This window comes from Canis lupus, chromosome 20 (genome assembly GCF_048164855.1).
Source record: "Canis lupus baileyi chromosome 20, mCanLup2.hap1, whole genome shotgun sequence".
Taxonomy (NCBI): Eukaryota; Metazoa; Chordata; class Mammalia; order Carnivora; family Canidae; genus Canis; species Canis lupus.
In genome coordinates, this window is record NC_132857.1 from 5,142,265 (window position 1) to 5,165,072 (window position 22,808).

Below are 22,808 nucleotides of genomic sequence, written 5' to 3' on the forward strand. Positions count from 1 at the left end.
CGATAAATCCTCCCCTAATGGGAGCTACACCACACCCTAGGTTGACAGCCTCATTTCCTGTTGTTCTGACCAGCTCTTCATTGCCCTGCACTCGCTACCCTGCATCAAAGTCAAAACATGGCTCCATGCTGTGTGCTCACTGTCCTAAGTATGATTACATTTACCATATTATATTGTAGAATTCCCAGGTGTTTACACAGTATTTTGCAAGTTCTTCAAGGACATCGTCTTAATCATTTATGTCGCTCACTGCCCAACACAACTGGAAAACACATAGCAGATACTTGACAACCGTTGGACAAATCAGGTTATTCCAATCAATTAACTCTTGCCACAAAGGCTCTAGCAAATTTGCCCTCAGAAGACCTGACCAACTTATTATCTTAATAGCTGATACGAAAGCAGTCTTTCATGAATAATATGATTTTGTGTTTGAGCAGGAGAGTAACTGACATGTGAAATAAATGCACTGGGTAAAGCAGTATTGACTTCAGAGGCCCAAGTGCCAACCCACACTTTTCCTAAAGGGCCTGAATCAGTAAAGGTGAATGTAGAAATTACAATCTTATACCTACAACAGAATTCCTTCTTTTTTGTCATACAATTTATAATTATTCATTTCGTTTTGCCTTTTCTAAGTCTGGGGATGTCAACAATTCTTATAGTATTCGTTGGCCCTGAAGTACTCTTCAACAAGCTGATTACTTAGCCATACAAATGAAAAAAAATCTACCCTTATCAGCTAATTTTAGTATTTAGGGTTTTTTTCTGAAAAGTTCTTTAACCCTAAATGTGTTTCCAAATAGATTTGTTTGTTTCTAATGTATTATATATACTTTACCTGGAAGCCAGAGGGGAAAAGAGATTTTTTCGTTTTGCTCTGTAATCATCCTAATAATCAAACAAAGGGAATGAAATACAATTTCTTTATGGCAAAGCTGGTTTATTGAACTTCGTAAGGGAAATGTTACAGTGACACTATTCCACAACGAAATTATTTAACTTCAGATTTCATGAAGAAATATATTAGCAATATACTGTCAATAAAGCATCATCATTAATAGCTAACTACATATAGATTCTGGATTAACTTCCTTCAGTTGTTCTCAAATTAAGACTTTTCCAAAACATATCTGATGTTTTCAATTAAATGTCACAGCTAAAATAAATTCACACAGGAGTTACAAAACATGTGACTTGTGCTTTAAAAATTTATAATTATTTGTTTGATAGCCACCATTCTGTAAGTGATTTCTCAACAATGAAGTGTTTTATAAATATTTTGGAAAATATCTAAAACCTCTATCCCCATTCAACTGATAAGTATGCTCTTTTAAAAAATAAAAACATATGTAGAAAAAATTAAGAGAGTAAATCATTACAAATGAGATACAAATATTTTAAAATTAATAAATATTAAAGTGAAAAAATAAGTTCTTTTACAGAACTGTAAAGGATACCTGTATTAAGTTCTTACAAAAAGAAATAAAGTTAAATTATTTTTTTAATCATTATTAACAGCACTTAAAAACATAAATGCACTGGGAAAGTTTGTAAACTTTCTTCTCACACTTTAGAAAATGTTTTAAAAGCAATAAACGGATTCCCTTCTTTAAAAAACTGTTACACTCACCACAATTAGCACAGTTGTCATTGTTTTTTACTATAAAAATAGTTACAAATCAACAATTTAAATTAAAACCATTTTAGCATAAGAAAAATGGATTAATCTCCCTAAACACAGATAAAGCCAACTTGTTTTTCCTTAGGCTCTAATATTTAAAACTGAATAATTATTTCTTTCAGTTAGTTCATTTAATAGCATTATCTTGTTTTTATAATTATTCAGTTAGGATCACCATAATGATTAAATAAAAATCTTAAACTAGATTACATATTTGAATTCTCACATTCTGAAAATATTGTTAAGTATAATCATCTTTTGGCTTATTTACCTCTAAAATTATCAAGGACAGCAATCTATCAGAATTAGTGAATGTGTGCACTTCAGTTAAGGTTCATGGCTTACATTCCATTCGTGTAATAGCTTTGTATACAAGCTTACTATTTTCTATGTGCAAAGTCTTAAAATCAAAATAAATTTTTGGGGTAAGAAACTTCTTGTACTATTCTTTACATCACTAAGAGAGACAACGTATTTCTCAATATCTTATTTATTTTTCATACCAAGGAGGAATAGCTTGTTGGGACCATAAAATTTAAAGATTTTAAAAACTGGTATGCTACAACACGATACTATTACAGAAATATATGTAGACTCCTAGCAATCAGAGGTGTGCCTTCAGAGCTACAATCCAAATAGAAGTTGATTTGTTAACTCAACCTTCCAGTCATTGAATTGACTGACCGTGGCGGGGAGAGCAAGAGATACTATGCCAGACCCACAGTTTGAGATTACAGAAGCTAAGAATAGGTCTCCTTTTGTAGCCAGGAATCACATTTATCTATTCTCCCCCCAAATTACAACTCCTCCAATGCTTTCAATTTGTTTTTTACTAAAGATACCAAAATATAAAGCACCTTATTATGTCACTTCATTTAAAGTCAGACTTATTTTTGCATATTTTAATAGAATTTAGTAAGAAAACAAATTTTTTCTAACAATAACAATGACTTCTGTAGATCTGACTGATAAATCAATTAGAAATATCAAGCACGTGGAATCACTGGAAGTCATTCTTTATACACTGAGAACCAGAAAACATTCTATGCCTTCTCCTCCCACTGAAACTAAAAATCATCTTGGCTCTAACATGTACCAATAATAATGCAATTAAATACATCAATAATACGAAGAAAGAACTTTAGGGAGAGGCAAATACCAGTTTTGTCCTATTGAGAATGCTTCCCATTCAAAGGACATACCTAGTAGGTATGTCCTATACCCTTTTATTTCTTTTCTATCCCTGGAACACAGGAATGAACAGTGATTTACTCCTAAAATACCATCATGCTTTCATTTGAAGCCTCCTTCACTGGGCTCTCAACGGGAAGATGTTCTGATTCATCCTACCTTTGCTTCATTTTCAACCTCACGTGAAAACCAACTTTTGCCCTGTGTTGTCATAATGACAAACTTAATTAAGTAGATACAAAATACAAAAATTAGCATGACAATGATAAACAGTATAATGTCAGGATGATCCATTATATTTGAGATTAAATCTTATGACTTATCACTGTCATACTTCAAAAGTATTTCTCTAGTCAAAATTAGATAGTATAATAAAGACTGTTACTTAGCACCAGCATGTCATTGCAGGCTTTGGTTCAGGCTTCAGAATAATTCCGTTATCAGGGGGTTGACTAAGCATTAATGGTTTGTGGCTCTTAAGTTTATGAGCCAAGGTCATAAATATAGCTTCCACATGGTCATTATCATTGGGGTTTTTCGCAGAGGTTTCAAACAAAGGCATACTGTGTGTGTCAGCAAATTTTTGTGCCAAGTCTGTAGGTACTTGAATGGCACTTCTCAAGTCACATTTATTTCCAACGAGAATCCGTGGTATGTCACTGGCTAGCAAATGCTGTTTGCATTCTTCTATCCAAGATGGCAGGCTATGAAAACTAGCCATGTTGGTCATATCGTACACGAAGACAACAGCATGTACATTTCTGTAATAGTGCTGGACCATGCTCTTTCTAAATCGTTCTTGTCCTGCTGTGTCCCACAACTGGATCTGAAAATGGAAAAAAAAAAAAAAGAGAAAACTGAAAATTTCATTCCAATTATACTTATGAGATTTTTGATCAACTCTGCATGGTCTTTAGTAATTCTTAAATTACACTTTGATCCTTCTATAGTGCCTTTTCAGTGTAATTTGTGGGACCCAAACTTCATGATACTAGTTACTTCATAATTAATGCAAGTGTCAGAACAAATATTTCAATTCAGCACTTAAATTTTAGTAAGTCAAATTTGTTTGGGTGAAATTATACCTCAAAAACAGATTTTAGGGCAGCCTGGATGGCTCAGCAGTTTAGCACCTCCAGGGATGGAGTCCCATATCAGGCTCCCTGCATGGAGCCTGCTTCTCCCTCTGCCTATGTCTCTGCCTCTCATGAATAAATAAATAAAATCTTTAAAATCTAAAAAAAAAACAAAAACAAAAAAACAAAAAAAAAATCTGACATTTTTATTTAATATTTTAAAATCATTTTTTTAAAGATTTTATTTATTTATTTATTAATGAGAGACAGGGAGAGGCAAAGACACAGGCAGAAGGCAGAGTGAGAGCCCGATGTGGGACCCAATCCCGGGACTCTGGGATCACCCCTGAGCAGAAGGCAGACACTCAACTGCTGAGCCACCAGGCGTTCCTGAATGTCAGATTTTAACAAACATATTAAGCATCTAATTCCTGTAAATCTGGTTACTATATGCCCTTCTCCACCTTCCACTAGACTAACTTAAAATAGTAGACGTAGGACAGATGCTATGAGTCATTAGGTTTATTAGTCCTCAAACCAATATATACAGACCTTCTATGAAATCCCCCTTGAAAATCTTAAAAGGCTAGAAAATCATTTATTTAACCTAAACATGTCTACCAACAAGACTAGTCCAGTATCTCCTAGTTGAAATACAGGGGGCGGGGTGGGGAGGATTGAGGAAAATAATATCTAAAGCTAAGTATAAGTTATGTGTCATGATTCTCTGAATTACCCTTTTGTTTGCTTCCTAAAAAAGTTAACTGATGGGGGTGGAAAAGACTAGAGGTAGATCTGATTAGATACCTTTTTTTTTTTTTTAATTTTTATTTATTTATGATAGTCACACAGAGAGAAAGAGAGAGGCAGAGACACAGGCAGAGGGAGAAGCAGGCTCCATGCACTGGGAGCCCAACGTGGGATTCGATCCTGGGTCTCCAGGATCGCGCCCTGGGCCAAAGGCAGGCGCTAAACCACTGCGCCACCCAGGGATCCCTGATTAGATACCTTTTGATAAAAGACTTGTACTATCTACAAGGAAGCCTCAACTGGTGATTTTTCAGAGTGACACAGAGTAGAAGGAAATGTAGATGGCCCACAAAGTAGGATATAATAGAGTGCTCAGAATATGGCAGCACATGGTTAAGTCCTCAATGAAGATGTAATAATGAATAAATACATTTTAAAAATGTGATTAGAGATGAAAATATTGATCACAAATCTCTTCCATGGTACCTTAATTAAAAAAAAAAAATGTTTTAAAATAATCTCTACAGCCAGTGTGTGGCTTGCACTCACAACCCCAAGATCAAGAGTTGCGTGCTCTTCTACCTTGGATTTAATCAGCTCTGAGCGGTTTTTTTGGTAGTTCCTTTTAAGACCAAGTTTCTCCATTTTCTTAACATTCTCCCTTTCTTTCTAATTAACATAAACCAAATTTTGCTCCAGGTGGAAATATAAAATACTATATAAACCTGATCTCTCAGGCTCCCCTGGAACTAAGGGAGGCCAAATGACAGTTCTAGCCAATAATTTGCAGACAGTCTTTCAGGGGGTTTTCCGGGAAAACTATGGATATGTGATTTTTAAAAGACAGAGCATTTGGCAGGCGCCTTTTGCACCTCTCTCACTGCACCCTTTCTGCCTGGAATGGGATATAATGACTGGGAGTTCAGCAACTATCTGCAGAGCATGAAGAAGAAAGAGACACAGAATAGCAGAAGTCTACATAAACCTTGAATCTTGCTGCCTCGGGTCTCCTTAGAACATGAGAAAAATAACAGCTTACCCTGGTTAAATCATTATAGTTGAATCTCTTAGATGTAGCTGCATGGCATCCTAAAATTACTTACCATGCATACTGTTTAAACCTTTACCCCTTACACTCACATGTACTCACTAAATCACAAGGTTTTGCCTCAATGCCTTCCTAGAAACCATGTCACAAAATAAATTATCATAAAATGCCCACCGTGTGATGTAGGCAACATAAATGGCAGACAGGCTGTAAAGACTCCATATCATATATATCAGAGGTAGAAGCAAACAGTTGTCAGCAAAGCAAACTAAGTACTAACATCTAAGACTATCTAAATCAACAAGTATTTACTTAATGCCTACTACATGCCAGAGATGACTGTTACACCTCTAGGCCTTAGCTTCTTCAACAGTGAAAGTAAAATTTAGTTTCAGACCCTCTAAAATAAGCACTCATAGACTAGCTGCAATGAGTGTGCAAAGAGCTACTGAAGTGCTTAAAATACTTTAAAAATACAACTTTCCTTTAAAAACATAAAACTTTCTTACCCCAACTAACAGATTAAGAATACTCAACATACAATTAAAAATGCTTCTGTAGATATCAAAGCATACTACACAAAGCTACAATAATCACACCGTGTGCTACTGGAATAAGATTAGATGTATAGATCAACAGAACAAAACTCACAGTCCAGAAATAACCCCATACAGCTACGGCAAACTGATTTTCAACAAGAGTACTAACACAATTCAGTAAGGGAAAGAATAGTTATTTTAACAAATGGTTCTGGGATAACACACAAAAAATTAGGTTGGACCTCCTACCTCACACCATATATAGAAACTTATTCAAAATGGACAACAAATCTAAAGAGCTGAAACTATAAAATTCTTAGAAGAAAACATAGGGATAAGTATTTGTGACCACACTGGGTTAGACAATGGTTTCTAAGATATGATATTTAAAACACAAGTAATCGGGGGATCCCTGGGTGGCTGAGCAGTTTAGTGCCTGCCTTTGGCTCAGGGTGTGATCCTGGAGTCCCGGGATCGAGTCCTGTGTCAGGCTCCCTGCATGGAGCCTGCTTCTCCTCTGTCGGTGTCTCTGCTTCTCTCTCTCTGTGTCTCTCATGAATAAATAAATCTTAAAACAAAAAAACAAAAAACACGCGGATCCCTGGGTGGCTCAGTGGTTTGGCGCCTGCCTTTGGTCCAGGGTGCAATCCTGGAGTCCCGGGATCAAGTCCCACATCGGGCTCCCTGCATGGAGCCTGCTTCTCCCTGTGCCTGTGTCTCTGCCTCTCTCTCTCTGTCTCTCTCATTAATAAATAAATAAAATCTTAAAAAAATAAAACACAAGCAATCAAAGAAAAAATAGACAAATTGGACTTCATCAAAATTAAAAATGTGTGTTTCAAAGAATATTATCAAGAAAGTGAAAAGATGACTCACAGAATAGGAGAAAATACCTGCAAATAATATCTGGTAGGGGTATACCATCCAGAATATTTAAGACCTCTTATAACTCAATAATAAAAGGACATATGAACCAATTAAAAAATTGGTAAAGAATATGAATAGACATTTCTCCACAGAAAATATACAAATAGTCAATAAGCACGTGGAAAGAGGCTCAACATCATTAGCCATCAAGGAAATGCAAATCAAAAACAAAACAAAAACAAAAACAAAAAAACCAAATACCACTTTATACTCACACTAGCAAGGCCTAAATTAAAAAAAAAAAAAAATGGATGGACGATAAGAAGGGTTGGTGGAGAAAATCTGGAACCCTCATACATTGCTGGTGGGGATGCAAGATAGTACAGCCACTTCAGAAAACAGTTTGTCAATTCCTCAAAAAGTTAATCAGACTATGACTTCCCACAAAAAGGAATAAAGTACAGATACGTGCTACCACAAAGATGAACCTCCAAAATGCACTGCATGAAAGAGGCCAGACACACATTCTATGGTTCCATTTACATAAAGTATCCAAAACAGAGAAATCTATAGAGATGGAACATGAGAGGTTTCACTTTGGAGTGATGGAAGTATTTTGAAACTAGATAAAGGCGTGGTTATACAACATTATGAATACTAAATGGAATTGTTTACTTCAAAATAATTTTATGGGATCCCTGGGTGGCTCAGTGGTTAAGCATCTCCTTTCGGCCCAGGTCATGATCCTGAAGTCCTAGGATCGAGTTCCGCATCGGGCTCCCTGCATGGAGCCTGCTTCTCCCTCTGCCTGTGTCTCTGCCTCTCTCTCTGTGTCTCTCACGAATAAATAAATCTTTAAAAAAAAATAAAATAAAACAAAATAATTTTGTGTTAATTGAATTTCACTTCATAAATTATTTTTAAAAAACATAAAATGGATTTGCTGTATGACCCAGTAATTCCACTCCCAGGTATGTACCAGAGAGAACTGAAAAGACATATTCACACAAAAACTGGTACACAAATGTTCCTAGCAGGAGTATTCGTAATAGCTAAAAGGTAGAAACGACCCAACTATCCATCAACTGATGAAGGAATAAGCAAAATGTATGTCCATATAATGGAGTATGATGCAGCCATAAAAAGGAATGAAGTACTGATACGTGCTACAACATGGATGAATCTAGAAAATATTATCTTAAGTGACAGAAGCCAGACACCACAGGCCACATATTGTTAAGATTCCAAAAAAAAAAAAAAAGATTCCATGTGTATATGAAATACCCAGTATAGGCAAATCCAAAAGCAGACTGGTGAGTGCCAGGGTTGAGGGAAGGGGAGGAATGGGGAGTGACTGTTAAAATGGGTTTGGGGTTTCTTACTGGAGTTCTGGAATCAGATAATGATGACAGTAAATATACTAAACCTTGCAAATATACTAAAAACCAATAAATTGTATATTTTAAAAGAGTATATCTGATGGCCTGTGAATTATATCTCAGTTTTTTAGAGTGACAAAACAAAACAAAACAAAACAAAACAAAAAAACCCACTCCAAACTGTATCTTTAACATTTAGAAAGATATTTGGGAAATATTTTAGATGACCTATATAAAAGCTAGCCAAAGAAACTGGAGCTGATCTCTTCTCTTTTCTCTTTTAAGAACATTCCTCTATAGCTCAGGTATTCATTCAAAAACCATTTCATCAATGAAAAATGATTTATGATGTTTTAAGCAAAGAATATTTATAAGTTAAAAATAGATAAATGATAAGTACCCCCCCCCCAAAAAAAAATGAAAAGTACCCAAGGAAATAATACGAAAACATTAATCACGGTTGTCTTTAAGGTAATTTCTCTGCTTATTTCTACTTTTCTGTTTTCTGTAACAAGCAACCACTTCTTCTATAAAAACAAACTAAACTTAAAAAAATAATAATTACACAGAATTTAGACCTGCCTCAAAGAGCTGCAAAAGTCCTCCATAAAAGTGGTGATGATGAGACTGCTTATCCCTAAGAAAACTGTTGGTTTGTTTTAGGATGAGACGGACTCAACAATACTTGGCTTTCCATCAGTCCTGTTCAGAACTATGCATTCTACTATATCAAGACTTCCCGGAAACAAGAGGTATGAAATAGTAACTCTTCACAGTTTACCAAAAACCTATACAAGTAAATACTAAGTTAATGAGGCATTCACAAAGGATTATTTAAGAAGAAGCTTCAGGTGCCTGAGTGGCTCAGTCAGTTAAGCGTTTGCCTTCAGCTTAGGTCCTGGGATCAAGTCCTGCACGGGGCTCCCCATTCAGGGGCGAGTGTGTTTCTCCCTCTCCCTCTGCCCCTGCTCTGTTGCTCACTCGCTCAGTCTCTCAAATAAATAAAATCATTAAAAAGTAAAGACAAAGAAACTTCAAAATTTCACTCAGAAAATTGCTGAAACAACGAAGGCTCAGCAAGGGGGCTAGGGAAGGAGCAGAGAGACTCAGCAAAGAAAGGACAGGACAAGTGATAAAAACAGCACCAGCCTTAAAAGACAAGAGAAAATTCTGACCAAAAGAGAGACAGATAGGGAGATACTAAGGGGACAACGGTACCCCGTGATAGCATAGAAAAGTCCTGAAGTTAGCTTTAAGTAGAATGATACATACGTGTTTAAAAAAGGGGAATAACACTCTGGAACCTAAGGAAGTGACATGCCTTTGTTTGGTTAAATGAGGAAGTATTTTCAGAGCAATTTTTCCCAATTTAATAATGTTTAGTGGAAAATGGTTAATGCATGCTCCCACAGATATTACCCCCATTTTAAACATTATAAGGACAACATAAAATATACCTCAATATTATTTCACAAATCTCTACTTTAAATTCCAATACGAAGTTCCAACAAAAACAGCAACCTAGTTATTTGCTAAATCCCAACAGTAGATTCTTATTGTTGGTATAATAAGCTCTTTTAGATTTATTAAAAAAAAAAAAGATTTTATTTATTTATTCATGAGAGACACAGAGAGAGAGGCAGAGACATAGGCAGAGGGAGACGCAGGCTCCATGCAGGGAGCCTGAACATGAGACTCAATCCCAGGTCTCCAGGATCAGGCCCTGGGCTGAAGACGGCACGCAACTGCAGACCTACCCGGGCTGCCCTTTTAGTAGTTTTATTACCAAAATGAGGAAGTGATCTGGCCAAACTAAATACTATTTTTGCTTGACTCAAAATGATAAAGGTATTAACCCAAATGATCTTCCTTCTTTGACCACCTATCAAATTTCCATTAGTTTCTCTTATCACCTCAATACTGGATGTCCAGAGGAGCCTACCAGTGGATCTCTGTTTCCATACATTCCATATGGATCCCCCGAGTACTACATAGTTTAGAGACTGAGCTAGATACTCAAAGAAGTCTATGGCATTACTAGACATGGATCCTGCTCTGAATAAGACTGAATAGGATGATAAAAGAGATAGAGACACCTACATAATACTGTGAGGAAAGAGATCATGTAAAGACTCAGGTAAGGTGCTAAAGGGAGTCCACAGAAGGAAGAAACAGGATGGAGAAGGAGAGGGGCAGCCCGGGTGGCTCAGCAGGTGAGCGCCGCCTTCAGCCCAGGGTGTGATCCTTCAGCCCAGGGTGTGATCTGGGAGACCCGGGATGGGGATTGGAGTCCCACATCAGGCCCCCTACATGGAGCCTGCTTCTCCCTCTGCCTGTGTCTCTGCCTCTCTCTCTGTGTCTCTCATGAATAAAGAAAATCTTTAAAAAAAAAAGAGAGAGAGAGAGAGAGAGAGAGAAGGAGGGATCAAATATTTTTGATAGACGCACTGAGTTTAATAAGGAAGAATGACATGTGGTGAAATATGAGCAGAGGGGATATTCCAGGCCCAGTAGGGCATGCAAGGGAAACCACAGGGATCAGCAAATAAGCAGCTGGACTATAGGTACTTGAAGGAAATTAATGGGGAAAAAAAAGTTTGAAAAGCAGTATGGAGCAAGATGAAGGAAGTCCTACATTCATTTTAAAAGTTGGAATTTTGGGAATCCCTGGGTGGCTCAGTGGTTTAGCACCTGCCTTGGGCCCAGGGCGTGACGCTGGAGTCCCGGGATCGAGTCCCACATTGGGTTCCCTTCATGGAGCCTGCTTCTCCCTCTGCCTGTCTCTCTGCCTCTCTCTCTCTGTCTCTCATGAATAAGTAAATAAAATCTTCAAAAAATAAATTAATTAATTAAAGTTGGAATTTTACAATAGAATGGAGAACTACCCAGGGCATCTGAGGCAGGGCACAGAGATCTCCCTAAAGTGCAACACTAATCTGGCATTTGGGCAACAATGTACCAAAAAAGGTCATTGCCAACTGGGGATGAGAGAGGAGTTGGGTTGCTGTAACAGTTCATAGGGAGGTAAAAAAAGACCTGAACCAGGACTTTGAAGAAAGGATGGATGAGAGAATCATGCACATAGAGAACCAACTGGATGTAGGGATAAAAGAGAGGGACGAGGCCTTGAGGATAAAGAGGACACCATGATGCCAACCTAGGTGATGGTGATGTGGGGAGAAACAGGAGAAGCAGATATGCCAGGGAAGATGAACTCACTTTAGACATTCAAGGCAAAGGAGGGATTATCCAAATAGCCATGTCTAGAAGACAGTGGGAAATGCAGAGTGACTTGAGGAGGGGAGTGGGCTAAACAAAGATTTGGAAGTTACCTTCATGGATTGACAACTGTCATCAAGAGACTACCAAAGGAGAGACTGTAGACAGAAAACCAGGTCAAGGGGCAGTCTGAATCTCACTCTAGATTCATTCTCAATCGCTGCCATATTTATCTTCCTAAAACACTTGGTTTTGTTTTTGTTTTTTGTTTTTTTTTTAAGATTTATTTATTTATTCAGAGAGAGTGAGAGAGAGGCAGAGACACAGGCAGAGAGAGAAGCAGACTCCATGCAGGAAGCCTGACATGGGATTCGATCCCGGGACTCCAGGATCACACCCCGGGCTTCAGGCGGCGCTAAACTGCTGCACCACCGGGGCTGCCCAACACTTGGGTTTTTTACCATGCATACAAAATGAAACCTAGACCCTCTAGCTTTGTTTTTCAAACTCTTCACAAATGTTGCTACCAACACCTTCACCTTCTTCCCGCTTGCTACCTTTCCACAGGAACCTCTGATCCTGCTGGAGCATCCTGCTGATGGTCCTCTTCAGAAAAGCCCTCCGTCTATGAAACCTCGCCTAGCACTCCAAACACATGATTCCTCCACCCACAACCAAACAGTAACCTGGCACTCATTCAGTGCCTGGTTTTGCTGGTCATCTTTTTTTAGGTATATAAACCTTACCCCAATCCAGGACAGCAATTCATCTATGCGCTCTATCAGGGTCAGCAAACTTTTTCTGTAAAGTGTAAGAATAGTGAATATCTTAAGACTTTGTGGGCCTACCAGTCTTGGTCACAACTATTCAACTCCCGTTGCAGCACAAACGCAAGCACAGAATGTAAAGTCATGGGGCATGACTGTGTTTCAAAACTTCATTTATAAACGCTAAAATCTGAATTTCACATAACTTTCACCTGTCATGAAATCATATTCTTATGATTTTTCCCAAACCATTTTAAAAAGTGAAAGTCATTTTTAGCTTGCAGGCCATTAAAAAAAAAAAAAAAAAAAACTGGCAGCAGGCCATGATTGGCCCTCAAGCATAGTTTGCTTAACCCCCTATGATGTTATCAAAATTCTTTGTGACTGACAAAAAATGTCATCTTTCCTGCAACTACTCCTTAAATATTTGTTTTACCAATGTGGGGACAGGTCCTGATTACGTTCCTTTAGTTAATATTAACATCTTGTATTTAACATGGCAAAATACCTCTATGATTGATAAGCAAGCCATCCCAATGTTCAAATAGAAACTGCTGGCCCCTGATGAGAAGACAGATTAAATGCAACATGAGGCTGTCATCATGCTGTTGGTGTCTGCCATTGTCATATGCTTGTATAAAAGGAATACAGCGAGTTATCCTGGGGATACACATACAAAGAAGGAGCATAAGGATTAGGGTTGAGAGTCTTAATTTAAAAATCAAATGTGTTTTTATTTAAAGAATCCAGTCTATAATTTTATTCAACTTCCAAAACTCTGCAAATAAGATTTTCCTTTTTCATCCATATATATATGGTACTTAGACGAACAAATCTAGACTTCATTACATTTTATAGAACGTTTTCACTGATTCTGAAAGGGCAGTGCCCTAAGACATGCTCTCTGAAAAACTTCCAGCCCACAATTAAAAGCATTTAACATATGACTCCTGGGTGGCTCGGTCCATTGTGTCCAACTCTTGATTTTGTCTCAGGTCGTGATCTTGGGGTACTGGGATGGAGCCCCAAGTTACACTCCCTGCTCAGCAGGGAGTCTACTTGAGATTCTCTCCCTCTGCCCAACCCCCACCACGTGTGCACATGTGCATGCATTCTCTCTAAAATAAATAATCTTTAAAAAAAAAAAAAATCGGAAAGCCCGGGTGGCTCAGTCAGTTAAGCAACTGTCTTTGGCTCAGGTCATGATCCCAGGGCCCTGGCATTGGTCATACTGGGCTCCCTCTGCCCCCTACTCATGCTCTCTCTCACTCTCTCAAATAAATAAATGTAATCTTAAAAAAAAACTTAACACAGTATCTCAGCTTTACCAAACAAATAATATTTTTTTTGGTCTAGAATGTCATTTTATTCATAAAGTAACATAAAACTTTCCAGTCTTCACTTTAAGATGAAAAATGAAGACATGTCATTTCAGATAAGGCTAAAAATTTTCCAGAAAGAAAGTATGTATGAATGTTGCAGCAGCACTTAAGATGTATCACAGGTTAACAAAGAAAAAGCAGAAGTAGCACATGAAATAAACTATATTCACTTCAGTTTTTTAAAGACACTAGAAAATAGTTTGCTTTTTTAAAAAGATTTTATTTATTTGAGAGAGAGAGAGAAAGAGCATGAGTGGGGGAGGGGGCCGAAGGAGAAGCAGATTCCCCACTGAGCAGGGAGCCTGACTGGAGGTGGGGGCGGGGGAGCAATCCCAGGACCCGGAGATCACGACCTGAACCAAAGGCAGCCCCTTAACTGAGCCACCCAGCACCCCTAAAAATATTTTTTTTTTAAGATGTTATTTATTTATTCATGAGAGACACAGAGAGAGACAGGCAGAGGGAGAAGTAGGCTCCATGCAGGGAGCCCGACATGGGACTTGATCCCAGAATCCCGGGATCACGACCTGAGCCAAAGGCCAACACTCAACCACTGAGCCACCCACATGCCCCAGTTTTTTTTTTTTTTAATCTCAAAATATTTCTGTAAGAGTCTTTTCAACCACAATAAAAATCTTTCAAGTCTTAAAAGCTGGAGGTACAAGTCAATGGCTAACCCTTAAGAAGAAAAAAACTCAGCATCCAGGTCTCCATCAACCAAACAGGTTAAGCTAAAGCTCAAGAGGAATAATCCCAGAAAAAAATATTTTCTCCTTACTCCTCTCAACCAGAATAAACTCTATGCTTCCAGATTGATCATATTTATGGTTCTGGTTTACTTATCACTGCCAACACTTACCCCAGTAGTTAAGTATTCAACTTAGATACTGGACATGTTTTATATTTTTTCAATGAAAACATCTCATTGGGGATCCCTGGATGGCTCAGTGGTTCAGCGCCTGTCTTCGGCCCAGGGCATGGTCCTGGAGTCCCGGGATCGAGTCCCACGTCAGAGCTCCCTGCATGGAGCCTGCTTCTCCCTCTGCCTGTGTCTCTGCCTCTCTCTCTGTTTCTCATGAATAAATAAAATCTTAAAAAAAAAAAAATCTCATAAATTTGCAACTCCTCCCGTTTCATTTCCCCCTACTTACATCTTTAAAATCATGCTTTTAGGGGAGTTTCTCTCACCCTCAGTTGTCTAAACCCTACTGTGCCTCTACTTCACACTCTGGTGCACAGGCACAGAAATGATGGTGCCAAAGACAAACAAGGATGTTAATCCACCAAGGAAGAAGAATCTTTTTAAGATTACCAATTATGAACCAGGTGCTTCATGTATGTTGGTGTGTAATCCTCTCATCTAATCTCATCTCATCTTATATGGTGTTATCCCAATTTTTCAGAAAAGTAGTCTCTGAAAGATTAAAGAGCCTGCCTAAGGACCAGAGTAACCAAACACCCCAGTTCACCTACGACTGAGGGGTTCCTGGGATGTGGGACTTCCGGGTTTAAAACTGAGACAGTCTTGGGCAAAACTGGTCACCCACCTAGGGACACATCGCCCATATCCTCACCCTTTCATCGGTTCAGATTCAAGCTAAATCTGCTGGACTCCGGAGCTCACGCCCTTCCTCCCGGGTCTCCTGCCTTCCCCACACTAACTTCCTTCTCAAACCCCAGAAGCCTCATTATGTGCTTCACACCCTCAGGATTCTGGGCCTCCCCTAATTCTAATGAAAAAGATTCCGGGGGAAAAAAAAATAGATTCCGTTCTCTTCTTATTCTGTCTTTTCTGTTGTAATATACACAGATCTTTCTTAACTTCCTGATACAGTGTTCCCAAAGCACCATCACACTGGCAGCCTGGATGGAATAATAAAAAAATTAAAACATAAAAGGCAAAAGGGCCGGCCTGTAGAACTAGATGAACATCCTAATATAAAGCAAAAAAGTAGGGGCGCCTGAAGGGCTCAGTAGTTGAGCACCTGCCTTTGGCTCAGGTCGATCCCGGAATCCAGTCCCACATCAGGCTCCTGCATGGAGTCTCCTTCTCCCTCTGCCTGTGTCTCTGCCTCTCTTTGTGCGTCTCTCATGAATAAATACTTAAAATCTCTAAAATCCACAAAGCAGACAGTAAACGCGGTATAAGGAGGCAGGGCGTTTCCTGGGGTCTGTATGTCCCGGGGACGTGGAGTCAGCGAGGGCCGCGGGCCAGCGGGGTCCGGAGGGAAGAGGCGCGTCTGAGGTTCACACGGGCGGAGGTGCCGGCCCGTCACCGTCCTCATTCCCGCCCTCGGAACTCTGGCCTGGCCTGGGGCCTGGGGCCGCCTACCTCCTCCTCCAGGACCCGAGCCCCAGGGAAGAATTAGGGACCGGGAGGCGGAGGCGCTAAGACGACGCTTTCTGGAGAACCGAGCAGGAACTACCACGGATACAGTAGTTCCGCCCGAAGATAGATTTTTCTGGACAATTCCGTGTCCTACAGAAACGTGAACACCTGCACGCAGGGCGCACCTAACTGCTTCCTCGAAGGCCGCAGGACCCGGCGGCCTAACCAGCGACCGGCCGTCTCTTACACGTTTCCCGCCTGAGGACCTCCAGGCTCCTCCTTCGGCCTTGGTTCGCGGCCTCCCGACGGCGGAGACGCTGCCAGCGAGCGCGGACCCGGCCACCGGCTACCGCGCCCGCAGCCGCCGCGCCCTTCCCAAGCTACAAGCGGCATTTAAGAAATAAATAGGATAAAAGTCGCCCGAATAAACCGCGGGTCCGGGGAGTTTGCAGGGCTCGCCTTGCACGGCCGCCCCGCGCAGATCCTTCCAATCTGCACCCGCAGCCTCCACCTGGGCTTCAGGGAACACGGGCGAGGCGCCACCGCGGGCAGCCCCACACCCGCCCACCTTGATGCGCCCCCCGTGCGGCGGGGACCCGGACCCCGGGCACGCCCCCGCGCCCACCTTGACCCGGACCCCGGGCATTCCTCCCCCCCCGCCCGCCCACCTTGATGCGCCCCCCGCGGCTCACCTTGACCGGGCCCCCGGGCACGCCCCCGCCCACCTTGACCAGGCTCCCAGGCATCACCCCCTACCCCCCCACCTCGACCCGGCAGCCCCCCCCGCTCACCTTGACCCGGCCCCCGGGCATCACCCCCCCCGCCCACCTTGACCCGGCAGCCCCGCCGCCCCACCTTGACCCGGCCCCCCGGCAGCCCCCCGCCCCCCCCACCTTGACCCAGCAGCCCCCCACTCCGCCCACCTTGACCCGGCCCACGGGCATCCCCCCGCCCCCCCCACCTTGACCCGGCAGCCCCCCGCACCTTGACCCGGCCCCCCGGCAGCCCCCCCCGCCCCCGCTCACCTTGATGCGCTCCCCGTCGATCTCCACGGCTCGTTCTCGGAAATCCACCCCGATAGTAGCCTCCGTGCGGTCGGGGAAACGGCCGGCGCAGAAGCGGTAGGTCAGGCACGTCTTGCCCACGTTGGAGTCGCCGATCACGATGATCTTGAAGATGCGGGAGCGAGCCGGCGGCAGGAACCCCGCGGCCCCCGACACCGCGCCGCTGGACGACAAGCTCGCCTCCAGGGACGACTCCATCTCCGAGGCGGTTCCCGGGACCCGCCCCGACCCGAGGCGGCGGAGGAGCGGACACGCGCACACGCCCCGATGACGCCACCGCCAGGCGCGCGCCCTGCCAGCCCGCCCGCCCCGCCCCGCTGCGCTGCGACACGGCGGCCGGGCCCCGCCCCCTCAGCGGCAGCGCGCCTGCGCAACGCCCGGCCCCGCCCCCTCAGCGGCAGTGCGCCTGCGCACCGCCCGGTCCCGTCCCTCAGCGGCAGCGCGCCTGCGCCCCGCCCCTCAGCGGCAGCGCGCGTGCGCCCCGCCCCGCCCCGCCCCGCGCGGCTGTAGCGCCCAGCGGCTTCGCCGCGATGCTCCTTGCGCCCGCCCCCGGCCCCGCCCCGCCCCCGCCGCCCGGGGCTGCCTGGAAGGGCGCGGGCGCTGCTGGGGCTGGACGGCGGGTGCACAGGGCCGGCCCGGCCTAGCCACGTCCGCGGGTCCCGCCCCCGCCGGAGGAGGCCGCGCAGTCGCTCTGGGGGCGCGGAGGGGAAGAGGGACCGCCCGCAGTCTCTCGCGAGAGTGCCGATGAGCGGGCGGGGGCGGGGCCGCAGGAGGCTCGGGGGCGGGGCTTAGGGCGGGGGCGGGGCCGCAGGAGGCTCGGGGGCGGGGCTTAGGGTGGGGCGGGGCCTCAAGAGGCGGGGCGGGCTGCGGGGCTGCGCTCGGCCTCCGGGCCCCTGGACGGCGACGCTACGCCGCTGGAGGCGAGCGTCGGGCCCGGCGGACTCGGGCAGCCCCAGGGCTCGGGCTCGGCCGGCGCTTGCTTGTCGGGGAGCAGGTGCGGGCTGGAGGCCGCCTCCCGCCTCGGCCACGGGAGGGACCCAGGTGCCCGGGGTTCGTCCGGCCGCAGCCGCACGTGACACCTGGGCCACTTAGGGCCGTTGAACCAGGTGGTTACCGGGCGGCCTCCCTGCAGAAAATAAAACCCATCGTGCGCCTTGGCCGGGCGACCGGGCGACCGGGCCTAGCCGGTCGGGGTGGATAAGACTGCGTTTCTTCTGTCTGAGCCCGTGTTGATGCTGCTGGTGAAGTCAAGGGCTAGGAAACGAGAACGTGGCCGGCGTTTAAGTGAGGGGAGATGAGCTGCGGAGATGCGGTGCTTATTCCAATAGGTAAAATGCAGATGGAGTCCGTCGGGGGGCACGTGGGTGGCTCAGTTGGTTAAGTGTCTGCCTTTGGCCCAGGCCATGGACTCAGGATCCAGCCCCATGCTTCTCTCTCTCCCTCTGCCGCCCCCCTTGCTTGTCTGCTCGCTGTCAAATAAAATCCTTTAGGGCCTCCTGGGGGGGCTCAGCGGTTGAGCGTCTGCCTTCAGCCCAGGCCGTAACCCAGGGGTCACGGGATCGAGTCCCGCATCGGGCTCCCTGCATGGAGCCTGCGTCTGCCTCTGTCTGGGTCTCTGCCTCTCTGTGTGTGTGTGTCTCATGAATAAATAAAATCTTTGAAAAATGAGTGAATGAAATCTTTTTTAAAAAATGAAAATGTTAAAAAAAAAAATGTAGTCAGAGGAAATTAGCTGTAGAACCCGAGGGTGCCCAGAATTAACAGGAATTTGTGATAGCCTTAATATACAGCTTCTGTTGTGGTACAAAAACATACAGTCACTAATATACCAAGTGATGTTAATCAGGAAAAAAAGTTTACTCACCTGGTTGAATGTGTGTGACAATTACATTGATTGGGTATCCTGTTAGAGAAACTAGAACACTGTGTGTCTGTGAGGTCGTTTCTATGAAGTCTGACCGTCCCAGGTACTATTAGAGGGCCTTGGAGTGTGTTCCTCTAGTTAACTCTGCCTATCCCATTCAAAGGAGAGAAGCTGAAGACTTAGAACAAAAACCAGTTGAAGAATTCAAAGCTCTGCATAATCAAGTAATTGGAAAGGATGAGTGGGGGAAAAAAAAAAAGATTCGACATCTTTCTATCCTAAGAGCCTTGCTCTTTTGTATTCTAGCTTTTTCAGTTTTGCTCTTACTAAACTATCAGAAATTCATTTTCTTGTGTTTATCCAAATCCTGTTCATGAAACTTTTCTTGATTACTTCAGAATGTACTTCGCTTTATCCTAAAACTAATAACATTTTGGGGGTATTGCTTATTTGGCCTTTGGATACTATTACCTTCACTGTTTAAGTTTCATAATGATGTGTTGTCTCCTACCAGCCAGATTGTCAGCTCTTGACTACTGATGGAAAGCTCATTGTTTTTCAGCAAACGAATAAATTAATGAAATGAGAAATTTCTCTAAAGTGTGTCAGTTTGAACCCTTTACTAATTATACACATTTCAGCACAATTTAAATAGAAGAAATACTTTAGACACTTGACACTGTTATGCAGAGTTTTGTATTTTCAGCTTGCAGTTTGAGAGACTGTGTGTGACCAACATATATGCCACTCTTCTTAACTGAATAATCCCAGAACCTCCGGGTTGGGTATTTGGAAATTCTACTGTTGGGAAGAATGGATGGATCACGCAACCCTATTTTCTGAGAATTCATTTTGTCCTTGGAATTCTTCACTACTTGCTGTCACTACCACTTGACCTCAAAGTATAAGCATGTAACTTTTTCTTAATACTTTGCAACATAGCTGAGAAGAGACTAAATTTGAATTTTTAGCAACATAACTTAAACTGGAACATTAGAAATGGTTTAGGGTACGTATTTAGATTTATAGATTTATAATTTATTTAGAGTATTTGGATATATATTTTAAGATACTTTAGGATTTTATTTGTTTATTCATGAGAGAGAGAGGCAGAGACACAGACACAGGCAGAGGGAGAAGCAGGCTCCACGCAGGGAGCCCAATGTGGGATTCAATCCCGGATCCCCAGGATTAGGCCCTGGGCCAAAGGCAGTGCTAAACCGCTGAGCCACCTGGGCTGCCCTAAAATACTTTTCTAATAGGAAAAATGAAAAGGGAGTTAACTCAGAGTCAAAGGGACTTTTTTTTAAACTAAGCTCTACATCCAGTGTGAGGCTTGAACTCATGACCCAGAGATCGAGTCACATGCTCTACTGACTGAGCCAGCCAGGCGCCCTCAAAGAGACTTTTTTTTTAAGATTTTATCTTTTTATTTGAGAGAGCAGAGAAAGGAGGAGGGACAGAAGGAGAGGAAGAAGCCGACTCCCAAATGAGCAGGGAGCCCAACACCAGGCTCGATCCCAGGACCCTAGGATCATGAGCTGAAGGCAAAGTTTAACGAAACGTTTATCCAGGCACCCTGGGGAATTTCAAATATAAGAGAATATTATGTATAATTCCATGTGTTCATAAAAATATCTTATTGAGCACCTACCACATGAAAAACAGGCACTATATGAGTTGCTAACGATAATGTGGTTAACAAAAAGACCCAGTTTATGGAATTTGTTTAACAGAATACTAGAGATAAAGGGGGTTGGTACCTCTAACTCCTGCATTGTTCAAGCTTCCACTATATATCTTATATGTGTTGTAGTATGATATTACTTGAAGGTAAACTGTAAGTTAAAGATTCATATGGTAAAACTTAGAACAACAGGTACAATAATAAAACACAGAAGTATAGCTAAGCAGCCAACAGAGAAACTAAAATGGAATACTACAAACTAGTTCAAAAGAAGACAATGAAAAATAAACAAAATGTAGACAACCAATAGAAAACAATTTATCAAAAATTAAATTAATTGTAAATGGTCTAAACATGCAATTAAAAGGAAGACATAGGGATCCCTGGGTGGCGCAGCGGTTTGGCGCCTGCCTTTGGCCCAGGGCGCGATCCTGGAGACCCCGGATCGAATCCCACATCGGGCTCCCTGCATGGAGCCTGCTTCTCCCTCTGCCTATGTCTCTGCCTCTCTCTCTCTCTGTGACTATCATGAATAAATAAATAAAATCTTTAAAAAAAAAAAAAAAGGAAGACATACCTCTCTAAATAAAAAAGCAAGGCCTAATTATGTACTACTGCTTACAAAAAAAAAAAAAGGCATCAACAACCTAAAGCCACAGGTAAGTTCTAAGTAAAATGATGGAAAAATATAAGTAAATAGAATAAAGCTGGAATATCTACTAATGTCAAAGTAGACTTTAGGGAAAGGAATTTGGCCTATCTTCAGGACAAGAGATAAAAGGGGACATTTCATAATATAAAAAGGTCAATTCATCAAGAAGATGTAGCAACAAAACTTAAAATTACATGAAGTAAAAACTGACAGAAGAGAAATAGACAAACCCAAAATTAGAGCAGGGATTTCAATATTTCCTTCTTGGTATTTGATAAATACGTAGATTTTTAAAATCTGTAATGATAAAGAAGACTTTAACTATATTATCAACCAATCTGACCTAATTGATAGAGAAAATTACATGAAACAGTAGGAGAATACACATTTATTTCAGAATGCACATGGAACATTCACCAAGATAGACCATAAACTAGAAGATTTCTTTTAATTCTCAATAAATTTAAAAATAACTGACAATTATATCAGTCAAGGTCCAGTTAGGAAATAGAAACCACATAGTAGTTTAGCCATGTAATTTTTTTAAAGATTTTATTTATTCATGAGAGACAGGCAGGGACACAGGCAGAGGGAGAAACGGGCTCCATGCGGGGAGCCCAACGTGGGACTCCATCCCGGGTCTCCAGGATCACGCCCTGGGCTGAAGGTGGCGCCAAACCACTGAGTCCCGGGGGCTGCCCACCATGTAATGTTTAATATAAACAGGTATTAACTGTGATGGGCTCGAGGTAACAAGGGATTAACTAGTAGAAAGTAAAGAGAACTTTAAATATTATAGGGACATGAGAAGTAGTTATAGAGATAGACTCCCCAAAGCACATCCCCCACACATCCTCCCCCAGCTCCAGGCTGAGATCTAGACCTTGTTACAGAGGGCAAGGCCCTGGCTTAATGACTGGTAAAGATTTTGCTGGGACACTGTGCCAGTGAAACATGATGGCAATCCACCCTTTGGAACTTGCTGAAAGTCCACCCTCTAGGGTACCACAGAAAGTTGTTCATCAGGTGGTGAACATACCTAATGAATGGTATCTCACAGAAGCCATTCTCAAGCAAGAACTGGAAAGTTATTTCTAGCATCTTCTATTGATACAGCTTAGCACTGTGCCAGTTGGCAAAGGGAAAATATATATATATTTTTTAGATTTTATTTATTTATTCATGAGAGACACACAGAGAGAGAGGCAGAGGCACAGGGAGAGGGAGAAGCAGGCTCCATGCAGGGAGCCCGACATGGGACTCGATCCCGGGTCTCCAGGATCAGGCCCTGGGCTGAAGGCGGTGCTAAA

General features: G+C 42.7%; 1 protein-coding gene and 1 long non-coding RNA gene across 2 annotated transcripts in view; one reads left to right on the forward strand and one right to left on the reverse strand.

Moving 5' to 3' along the window:
* Window positions 1–922: 922 nt before the first annotated feature.
* Window positions 923–17,592, reverse strand: RAB33B (RAB33B, member RAS oncogene family). The gene is made up of 2 exons (XM_072788325.1): window positions 17,257–17,592; window positions 923–3,701 (listed from the first exon to the last, which is right to left on the reverse strand). The coding sequence occupies exons 1-2, from the start codon at window positions 17,491–17,493 to the stop codon at window positions 3,261–3,263; spliced, it is 678 nt and encodes a 225-aa protein (XP_072644426.1). The 5' UTR covers window positions 17,494–17,592; the 3' UTR covers window positions 923–3,260.
* Window positions 17,593–18,201: 609 nt separating this feature from the next.
* Window positions 18,202–22,808, forward strand: part of LOC140611643 (uncharacterized) — a 35,617-nt gene continuing 31,010 nt past the window's right edge. Inside the window, exon 1 of the long non-coding RNA XR_012012737.1 lies at window positions 18,202–18,623. This is a non-coding gene — a long non-coding RNA (uncharacterized lncRNA). The remainder of the gene's footprint in view (window positions 18,624–22,808) is intronic.